We start from the raw sequence: 27,770 nt of genomic DNA, 5'->3' as shown, positions 1-27,770 counted from the left end.
GTCTACACATTTGCCGTCAAATATGAATTTGAGCTCAGAGATATGAAGGCCCAGTTTCTTACCAAGCAGCATGGCTCCTATCCTTAGTGGTTCCATGAAACTGACTTATATGTGTTCTTTCTTCTGCTTGTTGGAGCACTGAAACTTGATGCATATTGTGTTCTTCCTCCTGCCCGTCTCCATGTACTTTGTGACGATGCATTCTGAAATGTCCGCTGTTGCCAAATTAAGGCTCTCTGGGGTGTCTGCTGGTCTAACTGGCCGGCCGTTGAAAATCAATGTCACCTGGGACGCATCCACACCGCACTCCTCAGGTACCTTCTCCACGATGTCACTCAAATGAGTTTCCGGTGTTGTGGAGTAGTTCAGCAAAGTGGCCTCACATTTCACGATAAAATATTTTCCCCTTTTCGCTGGTGAGACCACTTCGCCAAAACACGCGAGGCTATTGGATGACTCGTACGATAGGTCAATGCAGCTTATCTTCTCTGCCTTCTGCAATATCTGCAGTGTCTCCTTTGACTGTTGCATCTCACCACAGGACTGGACCATGTGTCGACTGCAGGAGACTTTGCTAACCTTCGTGACCTTTTGGTGGGACCTCTTCCATGTGTGCTTCCAGTGCTACCTTTCGAAAACACAACGTGGTCCTCGTCTGAATCGCACTCGATGTTAATAACATTGCGCTTGCGAGTTCTTTTCGTTTTTCTTGAGTGGCGGGTGATAGACCCACTAATTACTGGGCATGGCCGTCAGATTAGTGCATCCGCTTTGTCATCAGGAAAAGCAGCTCCTTCTAAAAAATGTTGGCGCTGGACAAACTTGAACTGGTTCCTTTCATCAAATTCTTGATGTCACGTAGGTGTGCCTGCTGGGCCTCCGATCCATCCATATCAGTTTGGTGCCTGATTTTCTTAATTTCTTCCAAAACACTTTCAAATCTCTGCGTTCTGCTTTGTTAACTTTAGCTGTCCTGGGCCGCAGTAAAACTGAAAGCAGAAAATAGAATACTCAATCATCAGTGAAAATGATTGATTATCTTCACTTTATAACTTTATAAATATGTAGACTGAGCTATACTGAGCTGCATGCATTTTAAAACCATTATTTCTCTAGCGCAGAGCCAAATTACCGACACTTCCTCTTTAGCTGCTCAGACATTCTTTCTATAACAGCCGAAATTTTATGTAAAAAGAACTTCAGTTTTACACATTTCGTACAGTGAGGAGTGGAATCGTAGACAGCGCTCGCACGAGTGGTGCTGTGGCGAGGTTGAAACTAGGTACACTGCTCCGGTCTCTGCTCCAGAAGTGCATTATCAGGTGATGCCTGTATGCAATGTGACACGATAAGGAGCTTGGAGCGCCAGATAGTTACTTTTGTCCCCGAGATTGAGGAGAGTAGTAGACAAGGCATTAATTATTGTGCAGTATTTGAGGGCATACTGCTGCACACCCTCTGAAAATAAATAATTTCCAAAAATCTATGTACACAATAACTAAAAGAAACAAGCGTGACATACGTCAAACACAAATGAAATAAAACCATACCAATTGCAAATGCTAGACCAAGACCTTAAGAGGGGAGCCTGGTAATGAAAAAAAATTTGCATTAATGTAGCCACAGTTAAAAGGTCCCAGAAAGGGGTATCTGAGGTTGGCAAAAAAATACTTGCATTATGTAGAGCATAGGCCACTGAACGTTCATGCCGCATACAATAGACCTTATGCAAAATTGCTGCCATCTATCGGAGCTTCAGCGAACCACCTATGCGACGCCATGTTTAAGGGTCGAGTCTCCTGTGCTGCTGCCGTCGCGCTAGCAGCGTCTGTTTTGTGATAGCTTTATAGAGACGTATTCTTGCATTCGGAGCAGAAATAAGAAGCTCTCACACTCTACAATGACGGAGGAATGGAAGATGGACTTGTCAGTGCTGCCGACGTTTCCATTTGACTTTGTAGAGCGGTACTGCGCTTCTAAAACTTCTTCGGAACGGCAGCAGCAGCGCAGCTACAAGCTAGTGACAGAGTCATATGTATGTCTGCCGACGCTCAAAACGAAGAAGTGCAACGGGTGAGTAAACTTTGTTTATTACTATTTCATGCATTTCATCAAACATCTTTGGTCATTGCTTTACGCCCGTGTTAAAAAGAGCCGTTTTTGCGGCATATGTGACGATCGTTGACCATCACGAACAGGTGAAAAGGCCTGCTTTGTTGATTCATAAGCAGCCGCTCTCGTAGCAATCTGTTCGCCGCTGTCGTAGTCATCTGTTCTCCGTTGTGTGTTCGTGCTGGCACCGATGCAGTAGGGGCGGAAAGAAAGAGTAGCAGTGTATCTGTCGTTTACCGCTCCTTTTGCATGGCTTTAGCGCTACGTCTCGCGCTACATTTAGGCAGTTCGAGCCGTTGCGACATCGTGGTGCCTATGCCGTGGTGGAATGCCCAGCAAAAAATGCTTTGTTTATCCTTTCCTTTCACACAGTTTTCGTTAGGCGGCACGCGTTTTTTGCTAGGTATTCGATACATTATGATACCATATGCTGCCGAGTATGTGATAGCGGAAGTATTATTTCGTCATTTGTTGAATCTTTGATTTAAGCGCACAATTTGATGCCAGGCATGTATCATGTTTTTCTGGTGTTTAGCTTGTTGTGAATACCATGCTTTGAATTAACTGATAAAATTACGCTTACCAATTGACCTTTAAGTCAGTAATGAAGTCATGCTTATTCATAAATGGAACCTGTATTCTTTTTTCACAGTGCAAGTGGACCTGCTGTTGCTGTGCAATGTGTTTGCAACAGGAGCAGAAAGAAAACTGCAAACCCATATAGTGTACAACTCGTGCTTGCTGCAGACTGTCTTGTGGAGAGAGCACATTGCAGTTGCCCAGCTGGATCTTCAGGATACTGCAGCCATTTGGTAGCTCTACTGAAGCAGCTTGTGAAACTTCAACAGCTGGGCCACAAGGAGCCTCCTGTGGAGCTCGCACCAACAGAACTGCCCCAACAGTGGAGGAGGCCAAGAAAATCTATGGCACCTGAAGACGTCATGAAAATAAATTGGCGTCAGGTTGGCGAAGGGCGGCCGGCAGATCAAAAGAGAGCCCAGCTTGATTTTGGATATGAGATGCCGTCCATTGAAGAGCAGATAGGGGCTACAGTGGAGCTGGCAGAAAGCATAAAGGATACACACGGTTGCTTCGCAGCCATTCTTGCACAAGCAGCTTCTTGTGAGCATGTTGAAGCACAAGCTGGGCCAACTTTTGTTGGCTCAGCAAAGTCCATTCATTTGCCCCTTTTGCCAACCGCATTTGACTGCTTAATACCATGGAGTCAGATTGCCACATCAGATACAGATCTGCTGGAAAATGCTGAACCGTACAGGTTTCGCCCTCTTGACCATGGCTGGTGTCCACCTCCAGAACTGGCAAACAACCAAATCATCCAGGTTGGGCATTTTTTTATTTCCAGCATGTTTGTTACTCTTGCATGTCATAATGTGAATTTGATGCTTATGATGGCTTTTTATTGTTGAAAATGAAGATAGTAGTTGAGAAGTTCACCAGTTAATATTTTTGCAACCATATGTTGCATCTCCAGCGGTTGCAGATCAGTAACGCAGATGCTACAGCACTGGAGCTGAACACCAGGCAACAAGTGGGCAGTTCTACCTGGAGAAAAGAAAGGCTGAACAGGCTGACAGCATCAAAATTTGGTGCCGTGTTAGCAAGGAAGGCTGCCTGGACAGAACGTGGTGTCGCAAATGTCATGAGGCCAAACGCGTTTACAAATCCAATAGTGAGGTGAGCCCGTTTAATATTGATTACATGTGTACTTAGCATCCAAAATAAGAGTGTTTTGTACCACCGAGTGTTGTTCTTTGCCATTCCCTGACTGTTAATTGCCAACAAGATTTACCTTGCACAGTAACCTTCTTGTACTGTCCTTAACATTAGTATCCAAACAAACACATAAGGAGATTGTAGCTTTTTTGAAATTAAAATGGATGCAACCAGGAAGCAGTGGCTATTTAACCTCAAAGCAGGCCTTCTTTTTGTGCTTGTTTACATGCACATTTGGGTGTATCCTAGCTTCTCTTGCCCCTTGACCAGTTACAGAAAACTAATGAAAATTATTTGCCTTTTCATCGCAACAGTTTTCTTAGAGAGAGGTTTAAAACACGTGTGTTCTTTTGGCCCCTAGTCCTACACAGTTAAAAAGTATTCCATATAAATTACCTTATAGTCATGCAAGTTTCTGGATTGTAGGCTATTTCAGCATGGTTTCATTACTATTTTGAATTAGCTTCTGGAGCACTTGGAGAGTAAATGAAGGACCCATTTAATAAGAATTATGAAAAAAATTCATCCATGCAAGCCTTGCAATTTTTTCCACTCTTGAATATTTGCAGGTACGGAACAGCAAATGAGCCACGAGCTGTGCAGCGCTACATACAGTGCATGGAGCATATCGGCCACAATGTCACTGTGAACACGTGCGGGCTCATGGTGAGTCCTGAATCTCCATGGCTAGGTGCAACACCTGACCGCGTCGTATACGATTCCCAAGAAAACCCTCCCTGTGGGCTCATTGAGGTGAAGTGCCCATGGAGCAAGGGGACCACTACCCTTCAAGAAGCAGTAGCATGTGAAGACTTCTGTATTGAAATTGTAGACACTGTTCCACACCTAAAGCAATCAAGTACATATTGCGAGCAAGGTATGGGGCAGATGTACTGCTCAGGGTTACAATGGACTCATTTTGTAGTTTTTGCAGAGGCCTGGATTGTAATTTGCGGAGTAGAGTATTATGAGAGGGCCTGGATGGCAATGAAATCAAAGTTGGATGCTTTCTACTTCCAGCAGGCTGTGCCATATCTAAATTCGCTGCAAACATCCCAGCAAAATTAGCTTTTTTCCTCAATGCATCGTGTGGCAACTGCCTAGGTGTTTGCATGAAACATACACAGAAGTGGTTTTCAACTTAGTTGCGTTCCATGCTAGTTCCTGCAGGGAATCTTTTAGCTGCTGTGCCAGGAGTTCACCGAAAGGTACATTGATGAGCCAAGCTAAGTCCACTGCACGACAAAAGCATCTCCCATACCGTGCCAATTAACCGTTTTGCGCAACCTGCAGCTGACTTAGCTAAGCAAACTTCCCAATGTTATCCACCCTCTGCTTCACTTTCCTTCTCCTGGAATCCATTCTGTACCATAAAGGACCTCAGGTCACCTTACTGTCTCATTTTCCTTTCCATAGCTTGCTGCATTGTCAATTCTACTTCAACCCTTTTCTTTGGCCTCCAAGTTTCAGCCTGTATATGTGAACTAGTAAGCTTTAGGTTGTATACCTTCCTTCCGAGTAGTACTGGTAGACTTCGTTTTTATCGAAATGCACTCCACCCAATTGTTATCCTCCTAAATAGTTCTTTCATGGTCTGCATCTCCAGCGTCTACCTTCTTTAAGTAGACGTATTCTTTTACCACTTCCAATGGTTGTCTGCCTATGTTACTGTCATTCCCTTCCTGAAGCATTGAACATTATTCTAGTTTTCTACCTGCTAATTTTTGCCTGTCTACATTTCAATCATGCTCTCATTCCAAAGTCATTGCATAACACCCAGGCCCAGACATATCGGACACACTTCTGTCTTAAAACTGTACGCATGTTCATTTATGATCATTACCAAGAGTTTCCAGGCGACTACCTTTGCATCTAGGTTATGTGGTGGACTACTTGTAGCACATTCGGCACTAAAGTTGCAAAAGTGTCTGGAAAAACTACTTTTGCTAAAGGTTTGTTTGATTTGCTGGAAATGCTGCATGATGAGCATTGAAGAGCCCAAATATAGGTGCTGTGGCTCGGTAACTGCAGAGAATAGCAATAAATTCTGGCCTCATTGTTACTGCTTTTCATTGTTTGCAACAGCTCAGTTGTGCAATGTAAATCCAAACACTCTTAGAGGAACTATTCATTCTTTGTAGGAAGCACAATGTGAGTTGAAGTTTTGGTATTTATTGACACCTGAAACAGCATTCAGAAGTACCTTCAGACAGGATTAATGAGCACCAATTACAACGGCTTCATCAGAGGTGTTTGGAAGTTTGTCAGAAGTGCACACACTGTCCAAACTTGATTAATAAGTGGTGCAATAGTTATGGGGATCCTCCTATCAAATATATGAAAGCTTTTTATCCTCTGAATGTGCCTCTCAACGTGGATGCGTAGTGATGCTATTGCTTCTGTCACTGCAACCTGCTCCTCGGTGAACTGGCCATTAGTCAGAAATGGCGGCATGTTCAGGTGTACTCCTATGGGCTCCAGGAGGTTCTTAATTGTAAACCCTTTATCTGCCATAACGACATCCCCCTTATCAAATGGCAAGGAGAGAAATCCACTTCTCTTTACAAGCTCCTTGTCCGAGACGCATCCTGTTACTAGTGGCGAAACAAATGTCAGTGTACCATCTGGGGTAACACCAATCAAGCCCTTAAAGGTGTTGCTTGATTTGTAGTTAGAATAAGTTTCTGACTGCAAAACTAAAGATCTCGGTACTTCGCATTTGATTTCTGTGGCATCTATAATTATTCGAGTCTTGGGGTACTTCAGCTTGAATTCTTCAGGCATGTAGTGGTCAACCACTTCTCTCGATGCCCATAAAGGCATGTCTCCTAGCCGCATGAACAAAAAGTTGATCCACTTGTTAAATATGCGGCTCACTGTGCTTTGGTGGATGCTGAAGCGGTGGCCGATGTCCTTCTGAAACAATCCCAGTCTCAAGGTCACAAGAACTAAAAATAATTCGTTCTCAGTGCTCAGAATAGCAGGGCGGCCAACTTCTCTTTTTTGGTTGCATGTGTTATCATCGTGCTTCATGGTATTGACCTTCAAATAACACAGAAGCTTCTGGAACACATCGTACGATGGCAAGCCGGTATAAAATTGAATGTCTTCATCATTGTCTCTGAATTTTTCGACTGAAAACTGTGCTAAGGAAGCCGCCAGGTAAGCACAGTGCTTTTGAAGAACAGCAATTCTACTCTCCAATGCTGCATTTTTTTCTTTTGCTTCCTGCAGTTCTTGACGGAGTTGAAGAATTTCAGTCTCTTTTTTCATTATCAATGTTGTGGACGAGTTCAGGAGTGGTGCAGGCGTCATCCATTGAAGACTGCTCAGAGTCTGTCCCAGTTTCTAATACTGGAGACAAGGTCGGTGACTGCACTAAGAAAACAGGAAAATTCTTTTGCTTGGCTGGGGCTGACCGAGGCTTTGGTGGCTTCCTTTGCTTGTGAGGCTTCTTGAAAGCAAAAACTGATGGCACTGCATTGTCGTGCAATATTTGACGTCCACTGGCAACATTCTTCACGAAATCCTTCTCTGCAAAATGTTGCAAACACACACGGGCTGTCCTAATGTTAAACGGCGGCTCTCTTGATGGCCACCAACCATGCTTTGCGAAGTCCACTGTCGTTGGGAATGCAGTGAAATGACACCTGAAAGAACACAGATGTCATGAGTGGGGACTTCGCATGCATGAGATTCTTTTTGGACATGTTGCAGAAGATCAAACATTACATGCTAGCAGCAATTCAGTGAAGTAATAACTGTACACTGTACCTGGCATCATGGGTATTTATGCCCAAAATAAAGTCTCAAAACACACGCGTGCGCTCAGCCTTGTTTCTCCTGCTGGTCGCAGCAGCAAACCTCGCAAATACTGCTAAGCACGGTAAGTCCCTACAAAGGATTGCTCTTTGAGTGGTCGTAAACGGTTCACAGTTTCAATCCCTACCGCGACGACTCTGTTTTGATGGCGCGCCGAGGAGGTGAAACGAAAAACCGACCTTATTTCGGCGATATACAGATTGCAGGAAGCAAATCCGGCGTGATCCAAATTAATCCTAAATTCCCTATGAGGTTGCACATAACGCACAGGAAAAATTCCTCTCGCACTGGTTTGAGAAACCAAAAGTAAAAAACGCGACGATCCTCAGTGCATCTATGGCAGTCATGCGAACTTGTGCTAGCCGAGTGCAGCTGGCTGGCAAAAGCAGTCGCGGCCACCTACATCTGGGTTTAGTGCTTTTGCAAAGCATGTTCTTGAGAAGCACTTCAGTAGCTGAACCCCAGCTTATAATCGATGATATCCGATTCATCGATGTGTCAGATGCGTGAAGCGATAAAAATTTCACACTCGCTTTTAAGTGAACAGCTTAGCGCATTTTAAAGTGCCGCAGCTTGTTTTATTTAGTTGTATGTAAAGAATTGTTACATATGCTCGACAGCATGTATGATTCAATACAAAGTGAGCGCAGTAAGCAAATCAAGGGCAACTTTCATTCAATGCTCTTGCAGACACTCCGCTGTATGTGAAAAGCAACGTTACTCCGTCTTCACACCAACGTAACACAGCATGGGCGATATATTTCATTTGCCTCGACACCGAACACAATTTCCGATCTTTTGAAACAGGCTGGATTAGATGCCGCTGAAGAATTTAAGCACGCCGTTGTTCGAAAGTGCGCCTACATCACGAGAACCGAGCGACAACAAATTGACGCAAAATAAAGAGAAAAAAGAATGCAGGAATGGATATAGCTTCCTGCTTACCTTTTTTCCTTCAGCATCCTTATTTCCACTTTGCATACAGCACGGAACACAGCAGTACGTCGGCATTATCGGCAACGAGCGCGGCCACACAGCTTTCTACTGTGACGCCTCCGCTGCTCTGTTCAGCTACGCTTAAACATGGCGGAAACGCGCGCGGCGGCCACTAGATGGCAGCACTTTTGCATAAGGTCTATACGTCAAAAGTGAGTAGATAATTTACAATACATTTTCAAAAACCACCGCTCGCGAGGCTCGCAGCAACCAGCGGTGCTGAACTTCCGCCCGAATCCATGCTCATTACATCAGATTAGTGCTCTTTATGTCACCAGCGCAGGGCTATCATTGGTTCATCGTGCCAACGTGAAATCACGCATTTAACAATCTAAAAGCTCTAGATACTTCACATTCTTACTTTTTTTGGAAATATTTTGCATTTCAGCAAGGAGAGTTGTCGTTTATATGCATGTTTACGCGGTTATTGTGTGTTCGGTGTCAGAAATTAGTACTGCACTTCTGGTTTACAATATTGTCATCTGCTCGTACCGCTTGTGTCACTCCGCCGGCACCTCCGTCGAATCGAATTGAGAATCGAGGTGCTATTCGTAGTCACCGCGGTACTGATTTCTGTTGTTACCTCCGTCGTATGCACAACCAAAATGGATCGGCCATGCTGTGTTGTTGGTTGCAAAGCCCGAGACCGGCAAGATGTTGCCCTTCGGCACTGTCTGCCGAAAGATGGAAGCGAGCGAGCTGTCTGCCTTCAGCGCATCGGATTGCTGCATTCGGACAAACGCCAGCACCTTCGCGTCTGTGGCCATCATTTTACGCCTGACGACTATAACTACAACCCCGAGCTCATACGGCGGTCAGGTGTGGGATTGATGAAGCTGAGGCTGAAGCTGACAGCCCTGCCCACACTGTTTCTGCCAAGCAGAAAGGTAAGCAATCCTGTGCGCAAAATGCAATGCGACACTTAGCACGCCACGTGGCCACGTACAGTGCAGGCTGCTCAGACCAGTACATCACCGCATAATGATGCATGGTTAAAAGTATGCCTTGTGGTATAACAATTAAAACATCGAGCCCGCTGTTGTGCATTTGTAACTGTCAGAAACGCACAACACAGCGCGCCGCTACAGCACTCGACATGGTCCGCGAACGTTTGTACAGTCATGGAAAAAAGTTTGCTGGATGCAGATTCGCGAAAAAAAAATTTATTGCATGGAGGTAAAGCATAGCAGATCACGGAAATGCATATGCACATGAGGAGACATGCGTGCTCCATCTGCTACAAAAATACAATCTGCCTGTCTGCTGAGGCAGCGCAGAAATAATTTTTTTTTTCCGCAAATCCGCATCCCACAAACTTTTGTCCTTAACTGTACCTATTGCATCTATGCAACTGAATTTTCAGTAACTAACAAATATTTTATTCACTGCAAACGTTACGCAAAAATTGAGGTGCAACACACTGCATCGTTATTTGCATGATCCATGTGTGTTATTCATAACAGGAATACAACATTACACAAGGGGAGAATTTTTTCTTGCATGATTTGGTGTTGGTCCACCTCTCTTTCTGATATTTTTGGTCTACTGTGTTGTCAAGTTCGTCCTAGTTTGCAAGTTTTTGACTATGTGACAGAGATTGAGTAGCGTACCTTTGCTAAATATGTGCATATAGAGAGTATATGAATGAACCATTTTGACATATGGTGCTGCAAATGAGAGTTGCCATTTTACTTACAGCACCCCACCTGACCACAGTCTGCAGCAGAAAGCAGTGAAGCTTCCAGTGCATCTGCTAGCCAGGTACGAACAGCAGTAAGTAGCAACACACATTGGTTGCCATGTGATGCAAGCTGTGTCCTAGCTGGTAGAACTTTTTTTAATCTGCTGCTTGATGCATCAGAGTTCCATTTTTTAGCATCATTATAACACATTATGTGCTTCATGCACAACAAATAATTACCTTTTCATTGCCTCTGTGCTGCTGACAGTTGTTTCATGGCATGAGGTAAACGCAGTTAGTCTCACTGGAATGGCCCCCATCAGGCAAACCATTCAAATTGTCCATATGTGATAGCAGTCCCCTGCTTTCCTGTGCATGCATGGCTGACATATGCCGTGAAGTGATGAGAGTATATTCAATAATGTTTGCTGTGGCATGTTCAAAACTCAAGGCTATGCTTGTTCTCAGCTAGTAAGAATGTCAGTTGCAAGGATTATGTATGGGAGCCTTTTTTTTGCTCTGTAAGCTTGCATATGAGAGGTAATGGTAGCAGCATTGCCATACGTTGTTCTCCCTCATTAATTCAAAACAGTTCAGTAGGCCATAAGCTCACAGCTTTTAGATCAGTGCACCTGCCTCTTTCTAGGAGCCAGTTCTGATGTGCACATGCTCTGCTGAAAGGCGTACCGTGGCGACACGGACAGAAGCACCCAACTGCACACCGCAGCACCGGTCTTTCGGTAAATATGGACAGTGGAAAAGAGGTGAGCAGTTGTTGCATAACTGGATATGGTAATAAATGCTGAAAATTCTGGCAGCTACGCAGGTGAACCTGACCATGAAGGTTTTGGTTACGGCCCGGACGCAGACTGACCTGCCTGCACCGTCTGCCATACCGCCAAGCTTTAGGGCACAGGGTGCTTCAACACCACTTGAGGCAGCAGAGGGCAGTCTGGAATGGGAGGAAGATGAGGAGGAACCAGCTGCAGAGTGTGGCACAACATACATGCCATCATTTGAAACAAGTTTTGGCAGGTTTGTCAAATGTATCATTATATATGAGCATGTGCTCAAGTACTCTTTGTGGTAGATCTGTGCTTACACTGTTTGGCTGCCAAGTGTGAGGTCACGGTTTTAAATACTGGCGCCAGTGGCTGCATTTTGGTGTAGGTAAAGTGCACAAAACACCCGTTAAAGATCTCCAGGTGGCCGAAATTAATCTGCAGCCCTCCACTACGGCACCCTTCTTTCTCTCCCTTCAACCTTCCTCACATTGTGCTTGGGCTGTCAACTGAGAATGCGACAGTTACTTTGCCTTTCCTTTCCTCATAATTAATCTATATATGTGTGTTGAGGTGTGCTGTGAAGTAAAATACTAGGCAATGCATTTAGATATCTTACTTTTTCAGTAGCAGGTGAAGCCTAGTCATCAGAGCATGAGCCTGACAGAAACCTGAAGACACCAGGAACCTGTTTTCTCAATATAGTATAATTGTGTATTATCCAGTGCGGATGACTGCACTAATTATGTTGACATTTCAGTGATCACAATTGTGTACTGCATTATGAAAACTACTAGCAGGACTTTATTATATACTTACGGTTTGCAGGTGTTTATGAGCTTGGCCACGTCCTCACATTTTTTTGCTGTACTGTTAAACATCTATCCAGTGCGCAAGTCACCATGAGTTTTTGTATTCCGGCGATATTCATTTTGCATTGCCGTGAAAACCTCAGGAATAGAGTAAGGCAATAATAGAGCCACCTTTTCATTTTGCAAAGTCAATAATAGGCTGCCTAGAGGCTGCAGCATTGCACTGCTTCAAGTCCATCAACATCCAGACCATCAGCGAGCGCACCTTTTACAATTACCAGCGTGGCTACTTGCTGCCTGCCATAAATGAGGTATGGCTGCATGCTTTCGTATCAGCATGCCCTGAACAGCTTCATAAACACTGCAGCTGCAACCAGTTTCATCAGGGAAAGGCAACACAGGAAAAATGATGGATCACTCTGCAATACTGTAGGCCTTTCTTCAGCAAATCTTAATGTGTTTGTTGCCAAGCAGGAATTAACATGGTACAATTTTATTTTTCAAAATTGTGTATGTTACTACATTGAAGCAGTTAATACTAAGATTCTGTAAATGCAGGGCTCTATTAGGTACAGCACCAAGTGAGCTCTCACATATCAAGGTTCCACTATGCATTTAAACTCAGTAAGGCGGACCACTATCTGCATCAGAAAATGTGTTTTAGCACTGTGAACATAAGCTCGCACTTGTATGGTTCCGACATTGCACAGTATTTTTAAGCATGAAATGTTTTTAGCTCCCGTTGTCGGCAGTGTGGTGACATCACGCCGAGACCGAGAGCCAACATCCGGGCACTGAATTCCACTCATCCAGGCACTGAATTCTACACATCCGGGAGCTGAAACGAGAGCACCCGGGCACCGCACGAGATTTAACGAGACTCATACGTGATCTGTTAGGGGCTTTGAGAGAGGGCCGCTTAGAGCAAGAGGGGAGCTCCAGGGTGAGAAGGGCTTTGGGCGGAAAAACTGCTTCTGCGCTGTCCCACACTCACGCATGTAAAAGACCGGCCGCTGCGCCTTCAGCTCATGATGTTTTCCCCTTTGGCAGGCAGATGTATACACGCTCGCGGAGTATTCGAACGTGCTGCATATATATTCTTGTCAGGCCTGCGTCTCGTCGTGTCAGCGTACGCTCCTGCGTCGTTCTGCATTTCAATGCCGCTACCATCACAGCTGCTTAAGCCGAGCAATGGAGCCTGACAGAAACCAGATACAGCTGACAAGGCAGGGCGGAAGAGATTCCCCAGACACTCACAGGAAACGATTGTGTCCACATGGGCCAGTGCACAGTATGTGTGGTGTGGTGTGTTGAACACTAGACCCATTTCAAGATTTTGACTAGTACCATCTACAACCAATGTGTTACGCCCGTAAACATTTCATGCTTACTCTACTCTCAGTTACGGGAGAGGCAGAGATTTTTTGCATTCCTACAGTGCCTTTGTCATTGTTATGACGATCCAAAACCTTGTTCTCTTTAAGGAATTTTGAGATTCATAAGTTCGTATTTATTTAAGCAAACAAATATTTACACCACAACTTGCAGCTGCCATTTGTAGCGAATTTCTTAAGATAGAAAACATAGCTACAATACATTTCTAACAAGTAACCTGCCCAATAATTGAAGGATAATGAAGAATGATTGTTGTCTTGCCTGCAGCTTTTTCAGGAGCAGCAGGCTACGCTGGCAATTGAGCTGAAAGGGGTGCAGCTTGACCTGGCTGGTAACGGTCGCTGCGACTCGCCCGAGTAAAGCGCCAAGTACCTGACCTACGGCCTGTTGGCCGTGCGAGTCTGCAAAATTGTCTGCTCCGAGCAGGTTTTGATGAAAGAGGTGTGTTCTTATTATCTACAAATACAACACATAATGCAATAATTGCGCAGCATTGCCATAAGGATAGAGCATCTGTCTTGCATGCAGGAATCTTGTGGGGTAAATAATAATAATATAAAACTGACTTTATTTACATTGCTTATACAGAGCCCAGAGGGTTGAATTGGGAAGGATAAAAGTTAGTGAAGACAGCCCCAGCAATCTTTGATTTGCAGATGATGTTGCTCTGTAAGTAACTGAGGGGAGGAATTGTAGTGCACGCTAGAAGATGTGGACAGGCAAAGCAGGAGGGTGGGTCTAAAAAATTAATGTGAAAAATCAAAGGCAACGTTCAATAGCTTCCGCAAGGAATAACAGTTTACTACAAGTAGTGTGGTATTGAAAGTAGAAAGTGTGCTGTCTTGGTCTTGGCCAAAAAGTGATTGCCGATAAGGACTACAAGAAAGAAGTTATCGAGGGAATAAGATGTAGCTGTAGTGCACTTGGAAGGCTCGCTCAAGTTATGAAAAGCACGTTACTGATATCCCATAAGAGTAAGGTAAAATCTTGAAGGGAGAATGGGCATGGGCAGGACATGCAGTGTAGACACAAGTGGCACTCCTTTACGATAATGGAAAGTGTTCCGGAGGAAGGTGAATGTAGCAGGGGGCAACAGGGATGGGCGGATGAAATTAGAAAATTTGCGCAGGGCAGAATTGACTGGATGGATACAGTAGAGGCCACTTTCCTCAAGTGGACATGGCTAGGCTAATGACTGCAGTGAATGAAAGGAACGGCTGCAAGAAGCTTCATAGTGTAATTACTTGTTCCGTTTGCAGTCTGAAGCAGTGCTGAACAGCGTGGCAATGAAAAGAGGGGCTGCGGAATTGCCTGGAGGGGCTTGAAAATGCAGGCATCGCCATCTGTTCACTGAAAACAGGTAACACTCGAGGCTGCTATACCTAGCCATGACACGAAAAGCCATTTGGAGCTTGGGCGTAACATGCATTCTGAAAGCACGGCGTGTTCTATCCTACTGTGCTTGTCACATCTAAAAGAACTGCATTGGGACTATGCTGATATCTGCTAGTAAACTGTTATTATAAGCTGATTTCAGTAAGTTTCTGGCATGGCGATCACTTATTTTTACCATTTTAGTTTTGTTAGCCATTTCATTGCAGTTGTGGTATAATTTATTTATTTATTTATTTATTTATTTGATACCTCAAAGGCCCCTGGTATGGGGCATTACATGAGGGATGGGCATGACAGTTAAACAATAATGGTCTTGATGGCGTTCTTAAAATGAATGGCGTTGATGTGATGCACGGCGTCCTGTGGTAGATCATTCCAGTCCCGGGATGACGTGACGAAAAAAGATCGAGAATGAGCGGTAGTTCTTGCGGTGGGGGCGTAGACGGCCTTATGGTGGTTAATACGGCTTGAGAGGCGATAAGCAGGTGATATGACTGATTCTGCTAAAGATGAATGATAAAACATATGAAAGAGGCACAATCGAGAAATTTTTCGTTGCGTTTCAAGGCTGGGTAAGTTAGCTTTAGTTTTTAAGGCAGACACACTAGTGTAGTACGAACAGTCAGAATAAATGAAACGGATAGCTCGATTTTGTATTTTTTCTAAGGTTAAAGAGAGGTTAGACTGGTGAGGATCCCACATTGCCGAAGCATATTCTAGTTTAGGACGGACAAAAGTTATGTATGCTAATGATTTGATGGATGGGGTGGCAAAACGTAGATTGCGCCGTATGAAACCAAGGGGACGATTAGCTTCGTTAGCGATGTTCGTGATATGAGATGACCATGTTAGGTTTTGCGTTACAGTAATACCCAGGTACTTACAGGAAGAGACGGACGATACTTCTGAACCGAAAATAGTGTATTTAGAAGGAGTATGCATCTGCCGACGATGGAATGAGATTAAACATGTTTTGGAAATATTGAGAGACATTAACCAACGTTCGCACCAAGTTTGGATTCGGTTAAGATCTTGTTGAAGAATGCCAGCGTCAGTACTGTTAGTGATTGGGCGGTAAATTACACAATCGTCAGCAAATAAACGGATGGTAGAGGAAATACTGGAAGGAAGATCGTTAATATATATGAGGAAAAGCAAAGGTCCTAGGACTGTACCTTGGGGAACACCTGAAATGACCGGGTTACGTGGAGAATAATGATTGTTAGCATAGACAAATTGCTCTCTGTTAGTCAAAAAGTTAGAAAGCCATTCTAATACTAACGAATTAAGATTTAGACACAATAACTTTAGTAGCAGTCTTTTATGCGGTACGTTATCGAAAGCTTTTTCGAAATCAAGGAAGAGAGTGTCAGTAGGAACGTTTAAATCAAGGTTGGAGCTTAGGTCATTAATAAAGAGAGCCAATTGGGAGTCACATGAGCGTCCTTTCAAAAAGCCATGCTGGTTAGTATGAAAGAATTTTACGGAGACAAGGAATTTGACTATGTGCGAATAAATAATATGTTCCATTAGTTTCGAACAGACGCTTGTGAGAGAAATGGGGCGGTAATTTTTGCATGAAACAGGTGAGCCCTTTTTGGGGACTGGAATGATCTTACCAACTTTCCAATCTTGTGGAAGGACACCTGTTGATATGGACTGCTGAAAGAGGTGGCACAATATTACACTTACAGTGTTTTTAGTATTTTTTAGGATTTTAGAATTTATGCCGTCAACACCAGATGAAGAAGTAAGTTTCAATGATTCAATAAGTTTCATGATTCCATTAGCATCAATTGTAATCTGTGGCATAGCTGGGTGGCCGAGAGCTGCGAAATCCGGTAAGTCACCGTCAGGTTCTTTAGTAAAAACTGAAGAAAAAAAGTTATTAAGAGCGTGGCTAGATTCGTGTTCCGGGATAAGATTGTTGTCGTCGTCATGTAATGTTAGAAGCTTCGAATGTGATGGGTTTATAGTTTTCCAGAACTTGCGGGGGTTAGTGTGCAACATGGAAGGTAGAACAGACGAGAAAAATGTACGTTTAGTTTTGCCTGTTAAAGATGAGTATGTTATTTCTGCAGAATAATATCTTTCCCATGCAGATGCGGATCGAAAAAGCCTTTTCTTTTTGTTTCTGAGGCGTTTCAGCTCTTTGTTGAACCATGGTGACGATGGTTTTTCGGTGATGGTGATAGTAGGGACATGTTTATCTATAAGTTGATGCATTTTGTTTCTGAAAAGGGACCAGTTATCTTCGATTGATCGTGCTGAAAAATCACTGAAAAAATCGCTGCATAATACCAGAATCAGAAACATAGCACTAGTTAAAAACACCTTCACACTGAGGACACCCTCAAAATGCTGCAGTTGCTCAATGCCTTTGGCATTCAGCTACTAATACGAATGTTCTGGGTTCGATCCTGGCCATGGTGGCCATATTCTGATGGACACAAAACACACAAACATCTGTTTGTTGTGCAGTATCAACACACGTTAGAGAAGGCCTAAGTTAATCGGGACCATTTCCTTGCGACATCCCCATAGCCTATCTGTCAGTTCGCGACGTTAACTCCGCAATTTACTATTTATGCAAAGACAACCTCTTCTGTTTAGCTGCTGTGATGTTCAGCTGGTCCTGCCAGAGAATTCCTTTCTGAGCAGTCACAGTGCCTTGCCTGTTCTTGCTATCCATCTTCAGATTGGCACCCTGGTGTCAGGCGATTCTGCAGAGTGGAAAAGCCAGGAATAAAACACTGGTTTGACGTATGGCATGTTGCCAAAGGTAAGTAATTAACACCCTATTATGGTATTACTGTGAGAAAGCTTTGTGAGACTTCACAAATCTGACATTCTTCAACTTGTTCTAGGCCTCAAGAAAAAGCTGTGGGCCTCCAGTCGGAAGCAGAGAACCATCGAAGGGTGGATTGATGGTATCGTTGACCACCTGCACTGGGTGGCCACTATGGGCACGGGGAACAGGGACTTGGTGGTCAGCATGTGGATGAGCCTGCTCAACCACGTCTGCAACCAGCACGCTGGCCACGAGGGGCTGTACAAAGAAAGCATTCACGGTCCACTTGAAAACCGAGAGTGGATGAGACCAAATAAGAGCTGCTGTTGAATGCCGTTTCTTGAATGCTTAGTCAATGTTGCATTCTAGGCTGAAGTAATGAAATGCTGATTTGGCTTGTCCATTCCTTCCAGATTCAAAGCAATTCCAGGCGCTGAAAAAAACTGTCAACCCCCCTTCGCTGCTGCGTGACATTCATCAGCTGTCCCCGGATGTCCAGACATTTTTGGTGGAGTCATTCCACAGCCTGCTGAACCAGTTTGCTCCCAAGGCTAATGCTTTCTCGGAAAAGAAGGGATGCAAGCAAGGTACATCAGCTCTGACATGCGGAATAGAATGGCAGGCTGGGCAAGTTAGTAGGCTTCCATAACAAACTATACAGGCCAATGTATGAATGTAAGGCTCCTGTAACATTTGAGCTGTTTGAAAAAGAAATCGACAAACCTAGTTGAGCACTGTTTCTGGTTGACACAAAAGCGTTGTTTACTCATGATGATCACTGCATTTCACATAATAAACGAAGGTAGTAGGTGCATTAGGTGGCCATTCATAGCCATCTAACTGCTCAATAGTGGATAGCAATTCATGATAGCGATCCATGTGTGCTTTAAGTGTTTTCAGCATTGAGAAGCGTGTCTAGGATGACAATGCGCAGGTTGGATTAAAATTGATGCTTGCTTTCCTAAAGAAAAAGAATTGTAAATTTAGTGCTGTTTCTGTCCTCTTCTTCTATGTCCTGCATCGTCTGTTGTGCTGCATAAAAACAAGAGAACATGAAATGCAAGCACGTCTTGATCACTTCTCTTGACTCAGGACTCAGCTGGCTGTGATGCACTTCAACGAAGACACCACGAGGAGGCAAGTGGAGACGGCAGATGGTGAGCAGCGCTGGAAGGTGAAAACCTCAAAAGCAAGAAGGGGCCACTTCACTGTCACTCCGCTAAAAGAGGAGCCAACACACAGTAAGCAAACAATGCACGACTCAACACACCAGTAACATCATTGCTGGATCATTCCACGTGAAGTGTACCAGATGCCTAATACGACCACCGATAACGTAATGTGGACATAACCGTTGATGCACCATGATGTTAGTGCAGTTCTCTCTGAAAGAGATATGTGATGGTTGGCGCAGAGTGCCAATGACTAATGTTCTTGCGTACCTCATAATTTCTTGATTTGCAGTATTTACAGAACGATGACTCAGCATGTGCATAATGCCTTGCCTCTGAAACCTCTCTGGTCAATACGACAGCCTCAAGGCAGTCATGGTTTACTTTCATCATTTCATCATACAAATATGTATTATCGTAAAATGTAGTTGGTGGAGCACCAACTTAAAGCCATTTACTGCACAGAAAAATGGTGGCAAATGCATGTTCTGCAGAGAAGACAGTTTGGCAATAGGTACTGATGAGAGTTGTGGATTTCAAGAAATTTTTTTTTCTCCCGAGAAAGTTTACTAATAATGAAAACTTGTACATTACAGGCAACCAAGTATGTGTGTATTTGAGTAGTCTCACATATTTTTATTTGGAGGGCCTTAATTCTTAATTTAGGTATGAATCTCAATAGCTGAATAAGTCACTTTTGCAAGCTTTGGGAGCAATTTTCATTAAAACCGTTTTGCTTAACAAGTTCAAATTATTTGCAGCATAAACTGCAGCAACAGGAAAAGCAAAAAAAATTATTGTTTATGTAAAAAATAGATAAAACGCCATGCTTTTTGCCTTTTTTACAGAATCAAGGAAGCGTAAGAAATTCCTGCATCACTTCATTAATGAAGTCAGATGACATAACAAAAGTGAGAAATTCTAAAATTAAGATTTAGCGTTGCACCTTGTTTTGCATTTGATTTTAAAATTTTTACTCCAACCAAATGTTGCTTCTTTTTGGAAACTGTAAAGAATGCTGAAGTGAGCAAAAAAATTTTTTCCAGAAGAATATTTCGTTGGTATAGTATGTGCACAATCACCAACTAGTCCAATTTTTAAAAACATAATTATAGGTGGTCGCTTTCGGGATCTGGAACATTTTGCATGGAATGACTGTTATAAAAGCATTTATTTAGAAATTATACCCTTATAACATGGCCTTACATATTTGCAACAATATCAGAGGACTTACTATTGTTTGGGTTAACGTAAATGCATGTTTTATTTATCTTAGCAACTTGATGACGATTAGGCCAACCTGCACAGATATATGTAATACTGCTGTCGTGTACTTGAATGGTACCCACTTTGTTGCTTTTACCTGCAGACTACGTGAACACCTACTGAAGGATGTAGTAGAAAGGTGCAAGCATTCAACGTACAAAGAAAGTTTCATCAAGAATGCGCCACGAAACCTGCACCCCATGACCAGCCACCACGACCCGCCAACAAAGCAACAGCTTATTTCTACCCAACACTCCCAATTTCCATATCCACTCCAGCACCACTCTCACTGCCTGCCCTACCATCAACATCCACACAACCTGGCAACGCTGACCCGGCCCTCTGTTACAACAGACCCACCAAGAGTGGAAGCTAGACTCCTCATTGTCATGAACATCGGCTTGAATACGCCTACTGCAAGACAAAGGCCTCTCCTGTATCTCTCCGATTAACCCAGACTTGTGCCAGCTGCAACCACCTTATCCCAGCAAACTTCCTAATCTCATCCGCCCATCTAACCAGCCCACTGTCATTACCACTTCTGTTTTGAATTGCTCTGCAGAGCCTTCTATTCATTTCCTTATAATCTCAATGTACGCAAAGCTTTTGCATACATTGCCTGGACATCCCTTGCAGTGGCTTGCACCAGATACTCAGCTGCCTCACAAGTGCTGGCCTGCAACTCAATTTAAAGAAATGTCACTTTGGCGCCGGCAGTTGACGATCCTCAGCCATCTCATCTCTACAGACAGCGTCCTGCTAGATCTTGACAAACTCCGTGCGGTGGCTGACTTCCATAAACCGACTTCCACACAAGAACTTCGCCACTTCGTGAGTCTAATTTTGCCTCTATCATTGCACCCCTTACGAAACTCCTAAATGGTCCCACCGACCTGCCTGCGTGAGACACGGCCTGCGGTGACGCTTTTGCTACGCTCCATCTTCTAACTTTACCGCCTATCCTTCGACGTTATGACCCCAGTGCCCCTATCAAGGTGCACACCGACAAAAGCAGAATCTGCTTCGGTGCTGTCCTTGCACAGCACAAGCCCGCATTTTCTGAGAATGCCATTGCGTACACCAGCCGTGCTCTCACCAAAGCTGAGACCATGACAGAAAAGGAGTGTCTCGCCATCATGTGGGCTTTAACGAAATTCTGCCCATACTTATATGGCCGCTCCTTCATCCTCCTCACTGACCATCACACTCTGTGCTGGTTGGCCCCACTCAAAGATCCCTCGGGATGCCTTGGACGATGGGCCTTTTACCTTCAAGAATTCAACATTAGCGTTATCGGTCTGACCATAGGCACTCTGCAGCTGATGCCTTGTCACGCTCGCCGCTGCCCTCTCCTGCGCCCTCTTCACAATATCTGCCTCCTTACTCGCAGCGCTCACTACCACGGACATGCCCTCTGAACAATGCCAGGATCCACAGATCTCATCCCTAATTGACATCCTTCTTGAGCCCTCTATGACTTCTTTCCCTCAGGCCCTCCGTCGCCAAGCTGCCCATTTTACGATCTGGGACGCTCTCCTCTACCGCCGCAACTACCGTCTGGACGTCCGAAAGTGGCTTTTGGTAATTCCAAGACAGCTTTGTCCTGAAATTTGTGCACATCCACATGCCGATCCTCAGAGCACTCACGCTGGCTTGCTGAAAACCTACAAGCAACTCCACCAGTGCTACTATTGGTGTGGAATGTATAACTTTGTTCATCATCTTCGCTCATGTACTGTCTGTCAGCAGCGGAAGTCGACTCCTCGCCCCTCGACCAGCCTGTGCTCTGGCTGGTCGAGGGGCATGCTTCTGTGCACGCCCGTGCTCTGCTCGCCCTTTCGACCATGTGTACATCAACTTCTATGGGCCGCTTCCATTCATGACCGCCAGAAATCGAAGCAACTCCACCAGTGCTACTATTGGTGTGGAATGTATAACTTTGTTCATCATCTTCGCTCATGTACTGTCTGTCAGCAGCGGAAGTCGACTCCTCGCCCCTCGACCAGCCTGTGCTCTGGCTGGTCGAGGGGCATGCTTCTGTGCACGCCCATGCTCTGCTCGCCCTTTCGACCATGTGGACATCAACTTCTATGGGCCGCTTCCATTCATGACCGCCAGAAATCGATGGATTATTGTCGCTGTGGACCACCTCACTCGGTATGCTGAGACCGCTGCCCTCCCTACGGCTACTGCTCGCGATGTCACCTTCTTCATATTTCATCACTTTGTCCTTCGTCACAGTGCTCCTTGAAAACTTTTTATTGATCACGGGCGTGCTTTCTTATCTGAAGTTGTTCACGAGCTCTTGGATGCCTGCCACACAATTCACTGCACCACAACTGCTTATCACCCTCAAACAAACGGCCTCACCAAATGATCCAACCGGACTCTTGGGGACATGCTTGCCATGTATGTTCACTCTCAGAGCTCTAATTGGGATCAGGTCCTTATATTCATCACTTAAGCATACAACACTGTAGCTCAAGCAATGACCAGCTTTCCCCCTTCTTTCTTTTATATGGGTGTGAGCATTCCTGTCTTCTAGACACCATCCTCCCCTACAACCGACAGCTCGGAATACACCTCCCTCTCTGACGTCACCTGTCATGCCGAGTAGTGCTGCCAGCTGGCTCGCTCCATCACCTCTGAACATCAAAGCCTCTGCAGACATGCGTCCGATCCAGCCAAGCCTCCTGTTCACTTCTCCACTGGCTCATTAGTCTGGCTCTCTCTATTCCGCTAGCTTCCAAATTTCCTGCCAAGCATATCGGCCCTTACCGTATCTTGGAGTGTAAGTCCCCTGTAAACTAAATAACTGAACCGGTGACACCTTCTTCGGACCATCGCCACCACTGCCACGACGTCATTCATGTGAGCCACCTCAAATCTTAATACAACCCCTTCGTCGTCTCCTCGCCTTGAGTCACCAGGATGGCTCCCTTTTTCTGCCGGGGCTGTTGGAATGAAATGACGACCAAGCACCGAAGCCAATGATGACGAAGCTCTGGATGCGGCTGGCTGACGCTCGCGCTTAGAACTGCTCTTTGTGTAACCCTGCCTTTCGCCCCACTGTTGTCCCGATTACATGTGGCCGAGTCTTCGTTGCCGGCGCTGCACACGTCCCCATAAACCCCACTTAAGTTGTTACCATTAGACATGATGCTCTGTGAGAGGCTCGTGTCTGGCCTATGCAACGATAACCTCCAGCAGTGGCTCTTCGTGGAGTGTAACCTGACAATCATGGCCTTCAGTTTTGCCATTTGTGTAGAAAGTGCGGCATAGCAGCAGCAAAGGATGAGGACTCAGCATGCAGACATCAACAAAGCAACAATGAATACAGGTGTCAGACGTGACAAAAAAACCTATATAAAGCAGGAAGAACGTTGTTGGCACTGTGGTGATGCTTGTTTGCCCAAAGCAGCGGTGTACCAAGTGTGTGTTGGCAACTGTGGGGACAAAAGTGTGCACACGTTCGTACCTCTGAATAGTGTGTGCCAGGCAACACGGCTTCAAAGTTTTGTATTGAGTTCCTAGTTGTGTAACATACGAGTCCCAGACACAACACATGGCAACCAGGACTGGATCAAGAATGCCCCAAGTGCGCCTTGAAGATAGCTACATCAACTGGCAGAAGCCAGCAGTGGTAAGAAGAGCATCGACAAGCCCGAAATGGTAGGCCTAACTCTGCGGACCCTATGCCTGGGTGACTGAAACAATGGCAGCTCAAGCAGCACTAATCAGTAAGCTCGAAAGCATCAATCACACCATTGAAGACTGGTCACCATGTACTAAAAGGGCCGATGAATACTTCCAGCTCAGTGGCTCATCGGAAGACAAGAAAGTTGCGACAATAATTACAAGCGTAGGTGCAAAAACGTGCGATCCTTCGCAGACTGACCACACCAAGCAAACCTTCGAAAAAAATGTACGCAGACATGAAAAAGTACTTCGGGCACTACTTTTCACCTGTGCCACTTGAAATTTCTTCAGCGAGATTGGTTCAACTAGACACTTCAAAGAGATGGCGAGTCTGCTAACAAGTGTATGGCAGAACTGTGGCACCCCTCACAGCTCTGAAACTTTGGGTCCCAGGCACTGCGGGACAAATTTTTGTGTGGTCTCTGCTAAGTGCAAGTTGAGCAGCAACTGCTAACAGTAGAAAAGATTACACCAAAGCATGCGCTAGATAAAGCTGTAGCATACCAACTTCAACCATCAAGGACGTTGCTGCATTAAAAAGAAGGAAGCGCCTGCTTGTGTAGGGCATGTCGAGAAGGAAGGTTGCAGATGCTACAGATAAAACCTCAAGGGGCATCCTGCGGTGAAATGCAAGTTTTTAGAGGCTGTTTGTCATAAGTGAAACAAGGTTGGCCAGATCAGTACAGCGTGTAAAAGCAAATCAAGCGACACCAGTAAGGCACCACAAAGGGCAAGCCGTACTTACAAGAAGAACAAGCAGCCTTCAAAAAGTCATGCGCATGCCATCGAACAAGATAGTGAAGCATTTTAACTCCTTGCGCATGACGACTAAAGCAAAAGCTGTCTGATCTGGCTGAAAACACACACTGAATGGCACACATTAGACGTGAAGACGGAGACTGAATCCAAGTACTCTCTGGTGCTAAAGACCGAGCATGAAATATACCTCTCACATCTGCAACAGGAGGGAACTTAGTGCATCTGAAGACACTGACAGGTCAAACCTTCAGCCCCAATGGAGTTGCAACGTGTGTTCAGCTCTGTGTAATAGATACTCAAGAACCTCCTCTTTTCAGAAGAGACAAGATCAAATGTTTCAATCTTCTCGAACTGAGCAGTGTATTGAATGTTGGCAATCAACTGGGGCAACGAGCAGATCAGCTGAACAAGATTCTCGGACGACTTTGATGAGAGCACTGGAAAGCTCAAGCACATCAAAGTAAAACTTTATCTTCAAAGTGGTACGCGACCCAAGTTCTGCTGACCACGCAAAAGCCATGTGGTTTGAAGCAGAAAGCGAACACTGAACTTGAATGTTTGGAAGAAATCGCCATCCTAACAAAAGTGAACCACTGTGATTATGCCGTGCCCATAGTGCCAGTGGTGAAAACAAATGGAACTATCCGTATATGCAGAGACTTCAAAACCACGATCAAGCCTCACTTTGCGGTGGATCAGTATCCCTTACACTGCACTGAGGACATCTTTGCAAAGTGAGCTGGAGCACAAAAGGTTTCATAGATCCGAGACAAGCCTACCTACAAATGAAGTCGATATTAAGTCTAAGCTGCTCTTAACCATCAACACAGAGTAGGGCCGGTATCAGTACAGTGAAAGCTCGTTAATTCGAACCTCGATAATTCGAATTTCTGGATAATTCGAACTACACTACTTGGTACGGCCAAGCTCCATAGAGATCTGTGTATAAAAAAGCTCGTTAATTCGAAAGCGAGTCGGTTCTGCTACGGATAATTCGAACTACGCGCCGCCGCGTCTGGGCGGCTTGGCACACAGCACATGGCCAAAAAAAAAAAATAAACCTCCGCATAGTTAGAGGCTGTGCACGTCCTAACCGGGGACAGAAGATGGAACCGATAAAACCATGGAAGAGTGGGTAAAGCCTAAATGGCGCCATCACCGGCGCGACGGCCGGCGGTGCCGGAGGGTAGGGGTTGGCGGCCACGGTGGCGGCTGCCTACCCTCTTTTCCACACAACCTCCAAAAACTAAATACCCGTTAATTCAAGCCCTGTTAATTCGGAAATATGGATAAGTTCTGTCAGCGCGGTCCCAGCCAACGCCCACGAAAGGCTGACTTCGGACGGGCGCTACCAATTAGGGGCGAAAAACTTTTTTTCTTTGCGAGTGTCGTCCATCCTTCCACCCAATGGAAGGATGGGCCGCCAACAGAAGCACGTGGCCAGCCGTGATCATGACGCTGGCTTTTAGCATCTTTCGCTGCAAAAGGCGTCTGCTGCTATCACGCGTTCCAATAATTGAGTGGCAGTAGACGCCCCCAATCGCCCATGGCCCGATAAGGCAAACGTACTGAAAACCAGGCTTGCACAGCCGGACAGAACGCTGGCACTCTGGGAAGTTCGCTTCCGCCCTTGCTAGAGCTAACGTCAAGTAAACACACCGCGATGTTATCGCCGCGCAGCATCTTGGCGCGCCGCCAAGAAATGCGCTGTGGACCGTGACAGTGCGAAATGGAGGAAAGCGTTAACGACTGACGCCTTTTTTTTTTTTCAAGTTCTTAGGCAAAAATCGAGGGTGGGTGGGTTCGTTACGCGAGTAAGTACGTACATATACTGTAATGCAAATGGTTCTTGTCAGTTTTTTTGAGGCCATTCGATAATTCGAACGTCGGATAATTCATACATTTTTCCCGGTCCCTTGAAGTTCGAATTAACGAGCTTTTACTGTACAACAGAATGATTTTTGGCATCTCTATTGTGCCAGCTGTGTGGCAGAGGACAATTGACCAAGTCCTGCAAGGAATCCCAAAGTGTCATGCTACTCAAGATGATGCTCCTGTCACTGTAGAGTCAGAAGATTCACATCTCAAGAACTTGGTACAAGTGCTTAGAAGACTGCAAGAGTGTGGGCTCACAGCTAACCTCCACAAATGTTCGTTCTTTGTAGACATGGTAACTTACTGTGCCTACAAGCCTGCTGGAACTCGGTTACACAAGATGGAGGACAAGATATAGGCAGTGATGGACGCCCTTACACCACTGTCCACTTCTGAGCTCAGGTCGTTCCTCAGTCTCATGCACTGTTATGAGAAATTCATTCCAGACAGTGCAAATCTTCTCAGACCTCTGTATGCATTTCTGGTTTGGTTTGGTTTATGGAGTTTAACATCCCAAAGCGACTAAGGCTATGGGAGACACCGTAGTGGAGGGCTCCAGAAATTTCGACCACCTGGGGTTCTTTAGTGTGCACTGATATCGCACAGTACACGGGCCTCTAGAATTTCTCCTCCAAAGAAATTCAACCGCCGCGGCTGGGATCGAACCCACGTCTTTCGGGTCAGCAGCCAAGCACCATAACCACTGAGCCACTGCAGCGGCCTGTATGCACTTCTGGCGAAAAAAAGAAAGTGAGGTGGCAGATGCACTGCACATCATGTTTACATGTCACAGCATTACAGAACGTACCGCTGCAGACAACAGTCCTCAATTTACGTCACAAGAGCTTCGAACCTTCTTCATACAGATTGGTCTGTGATGAACTTTCAGTGAACTGTATCACCCAGCGACAAAAAAGCTTGCAGAAAGGTTTGTGCTGTCCTTCAGGCACAGTATGAAGGCCATGAAAGGAGAGGAATCTGTCATCAAGAAATTGGCAAACTTTTCTGGCACACTGCACGACACTCCACTGTGCTACTGGTGGGACACCACCAAACCTTTTCTTTTTCGGGCGTGAACTACGCAATCGACTGGCTCTTTTGTGCCTGCAGCCCAGTGGACGTATGTACGAGAAGAAAGGATCATCTCAACCAAGTAAGCCGCACCGCTATTTTTCTGAAGGGGAAGAAGTTTCTCTGCACACCTATAGGGGCACAAGTTAGTGGGTGTCCGTAATCGCCATAAACAGAACAGGACCTCTTTCATATGAAGGGGAAGTTGGAGGAACTACCTGGAGACATCACCTCGATCAACTGTGCAAAGGCTACACTGATGACAAATGATTCTGGACTCGGAAGCTGAATTCTGACCCAATATGCAGACCTGCCCAGACACTCAGATATCATCTGCTCGTGTTCTAGATGAGGGCAGACCTGCATGCACCAGCTCAACATGCTCAACGCGATCAGTGTGCCAGTGCA

At 45.2% G+C, this 27,770-nt stretch overlaps 3 protein-coding genes across 13 annotated transcripts in view; 1 reads left to right on the top strand and 2 right to left on the bottom strand.

Annotated features, from left to right (window-relative positions):
* Positions 1-27,770, bottom strand: part of LOC149354001 (uncharacterized) — a 79,505-nt gene that overhangs the window by 6,277 nt on the left and 45,458 nt on the right. For 7 of the 11 annotated variants that reach the window (XM_089582993.1, XM_089582985.1, XM_089582986.1 and 4 more), the window contains one exon: positions 17,330-17,452. The exons of 2 other annotated variants lie outside the window; for them this stretch is intronic. In XM_089582993.1, the coding sequence (XP_089439119.1) occupies positions 17,443-17,452 (10 nt within the window). In that variant the 3' untranslated portion in view covers positions 17,330-17,442. Of the gene's footprint in view, positions 1-10,642; positions 11,298-13,882; positions 17,453-27,770 lie in introns of those variants that run through there. 2 more of the 11 variants (XM_089582996.1, XM_089582995.1) reach the window with 2 other exon arrangements.
* LOC149354004 (uncharacterized) lies at positions 1,901-4,944 on the top strand. The gene is made up of 4 exons (XM_089585140.1): positions 1,901-2,073; positions 2,765-3,452; positions 3,605-3,807; positions 4,416-4,944. Exons 1-4 carry the CDS (start codon positions 1,901-1,903, stop codon positions 4,912-4,914), a joined length of 1,563 nt encoding a protein of 520 aa, XP_089441266.1. The 3' UTR covers positions 4,915-4,944.
* On the bottom strand, positions 5,555-8,147 carry LOC149354003 (uncharacterized). Its single transcript, XM_089582984.1, has one exon. The coding sequence runs from the start codon at positions 7,159-7,161 to the stop codon at positions 6,076-6,078; it is 1,086 nt and encodes a 361-aa protein (XP_089439110.1). The 5' UTR covers positions 7,162-8,147; the 3' UTR covers positions 5,555-6,075.

Source organism: Amblyomma mixtum, chromosome 3 (genome assembly GCF_055824585.1).
Source record: "Amblyomma mixtum isolate Tamu chromosome 3, ASM5582458v1, whole genome shotgun sequence".
Classification (NCBI taxonomy): domain Eukaryota; kingdom Metazoa; phylum Arthropoda; class Arachnida; order Ixodida; family Ixodidae; genus Amblyomma; species Amblyomma mixtum.
The sequence above is the reverse complement of the archived record's forward strand: the minus strand, read 5'-3'. Positions and strand labels throughout refer to the sequence as shown.

Excerpts from the sequence above, each read along its gene's own strand:
- LOC149354004 (XM_089585140.1), top strand. The coding sequence starts at position 1,901 with ATGACGGAGGAATGGAAGATGGACTTGTCAGTGCTGCCGACGTTTCCA. Across the intron at positions 2,074-2,764 it reads AAAACGAAGAAGTGCAACGG|TGCAAGTGGACCTGCTGTTG; the intron begins GTGAGTAAACTT and ends CTTTTTTCACAG. Across the intron at positions 3,453-3,604 it reads CAAACAACCAAATCATCCAG|CGGTTGCAGATCAGTAACGC; the intron begins GTTGGGCATTTT and ends TTGCATCTCCAG.
- LOC149354003 (XM_089582984.1), bottom strand. The coding sequence starts at position 7,161 with ATGACGCCTGCACCACTCCTGAACTCGTCCACAACATTGATAATGAAA.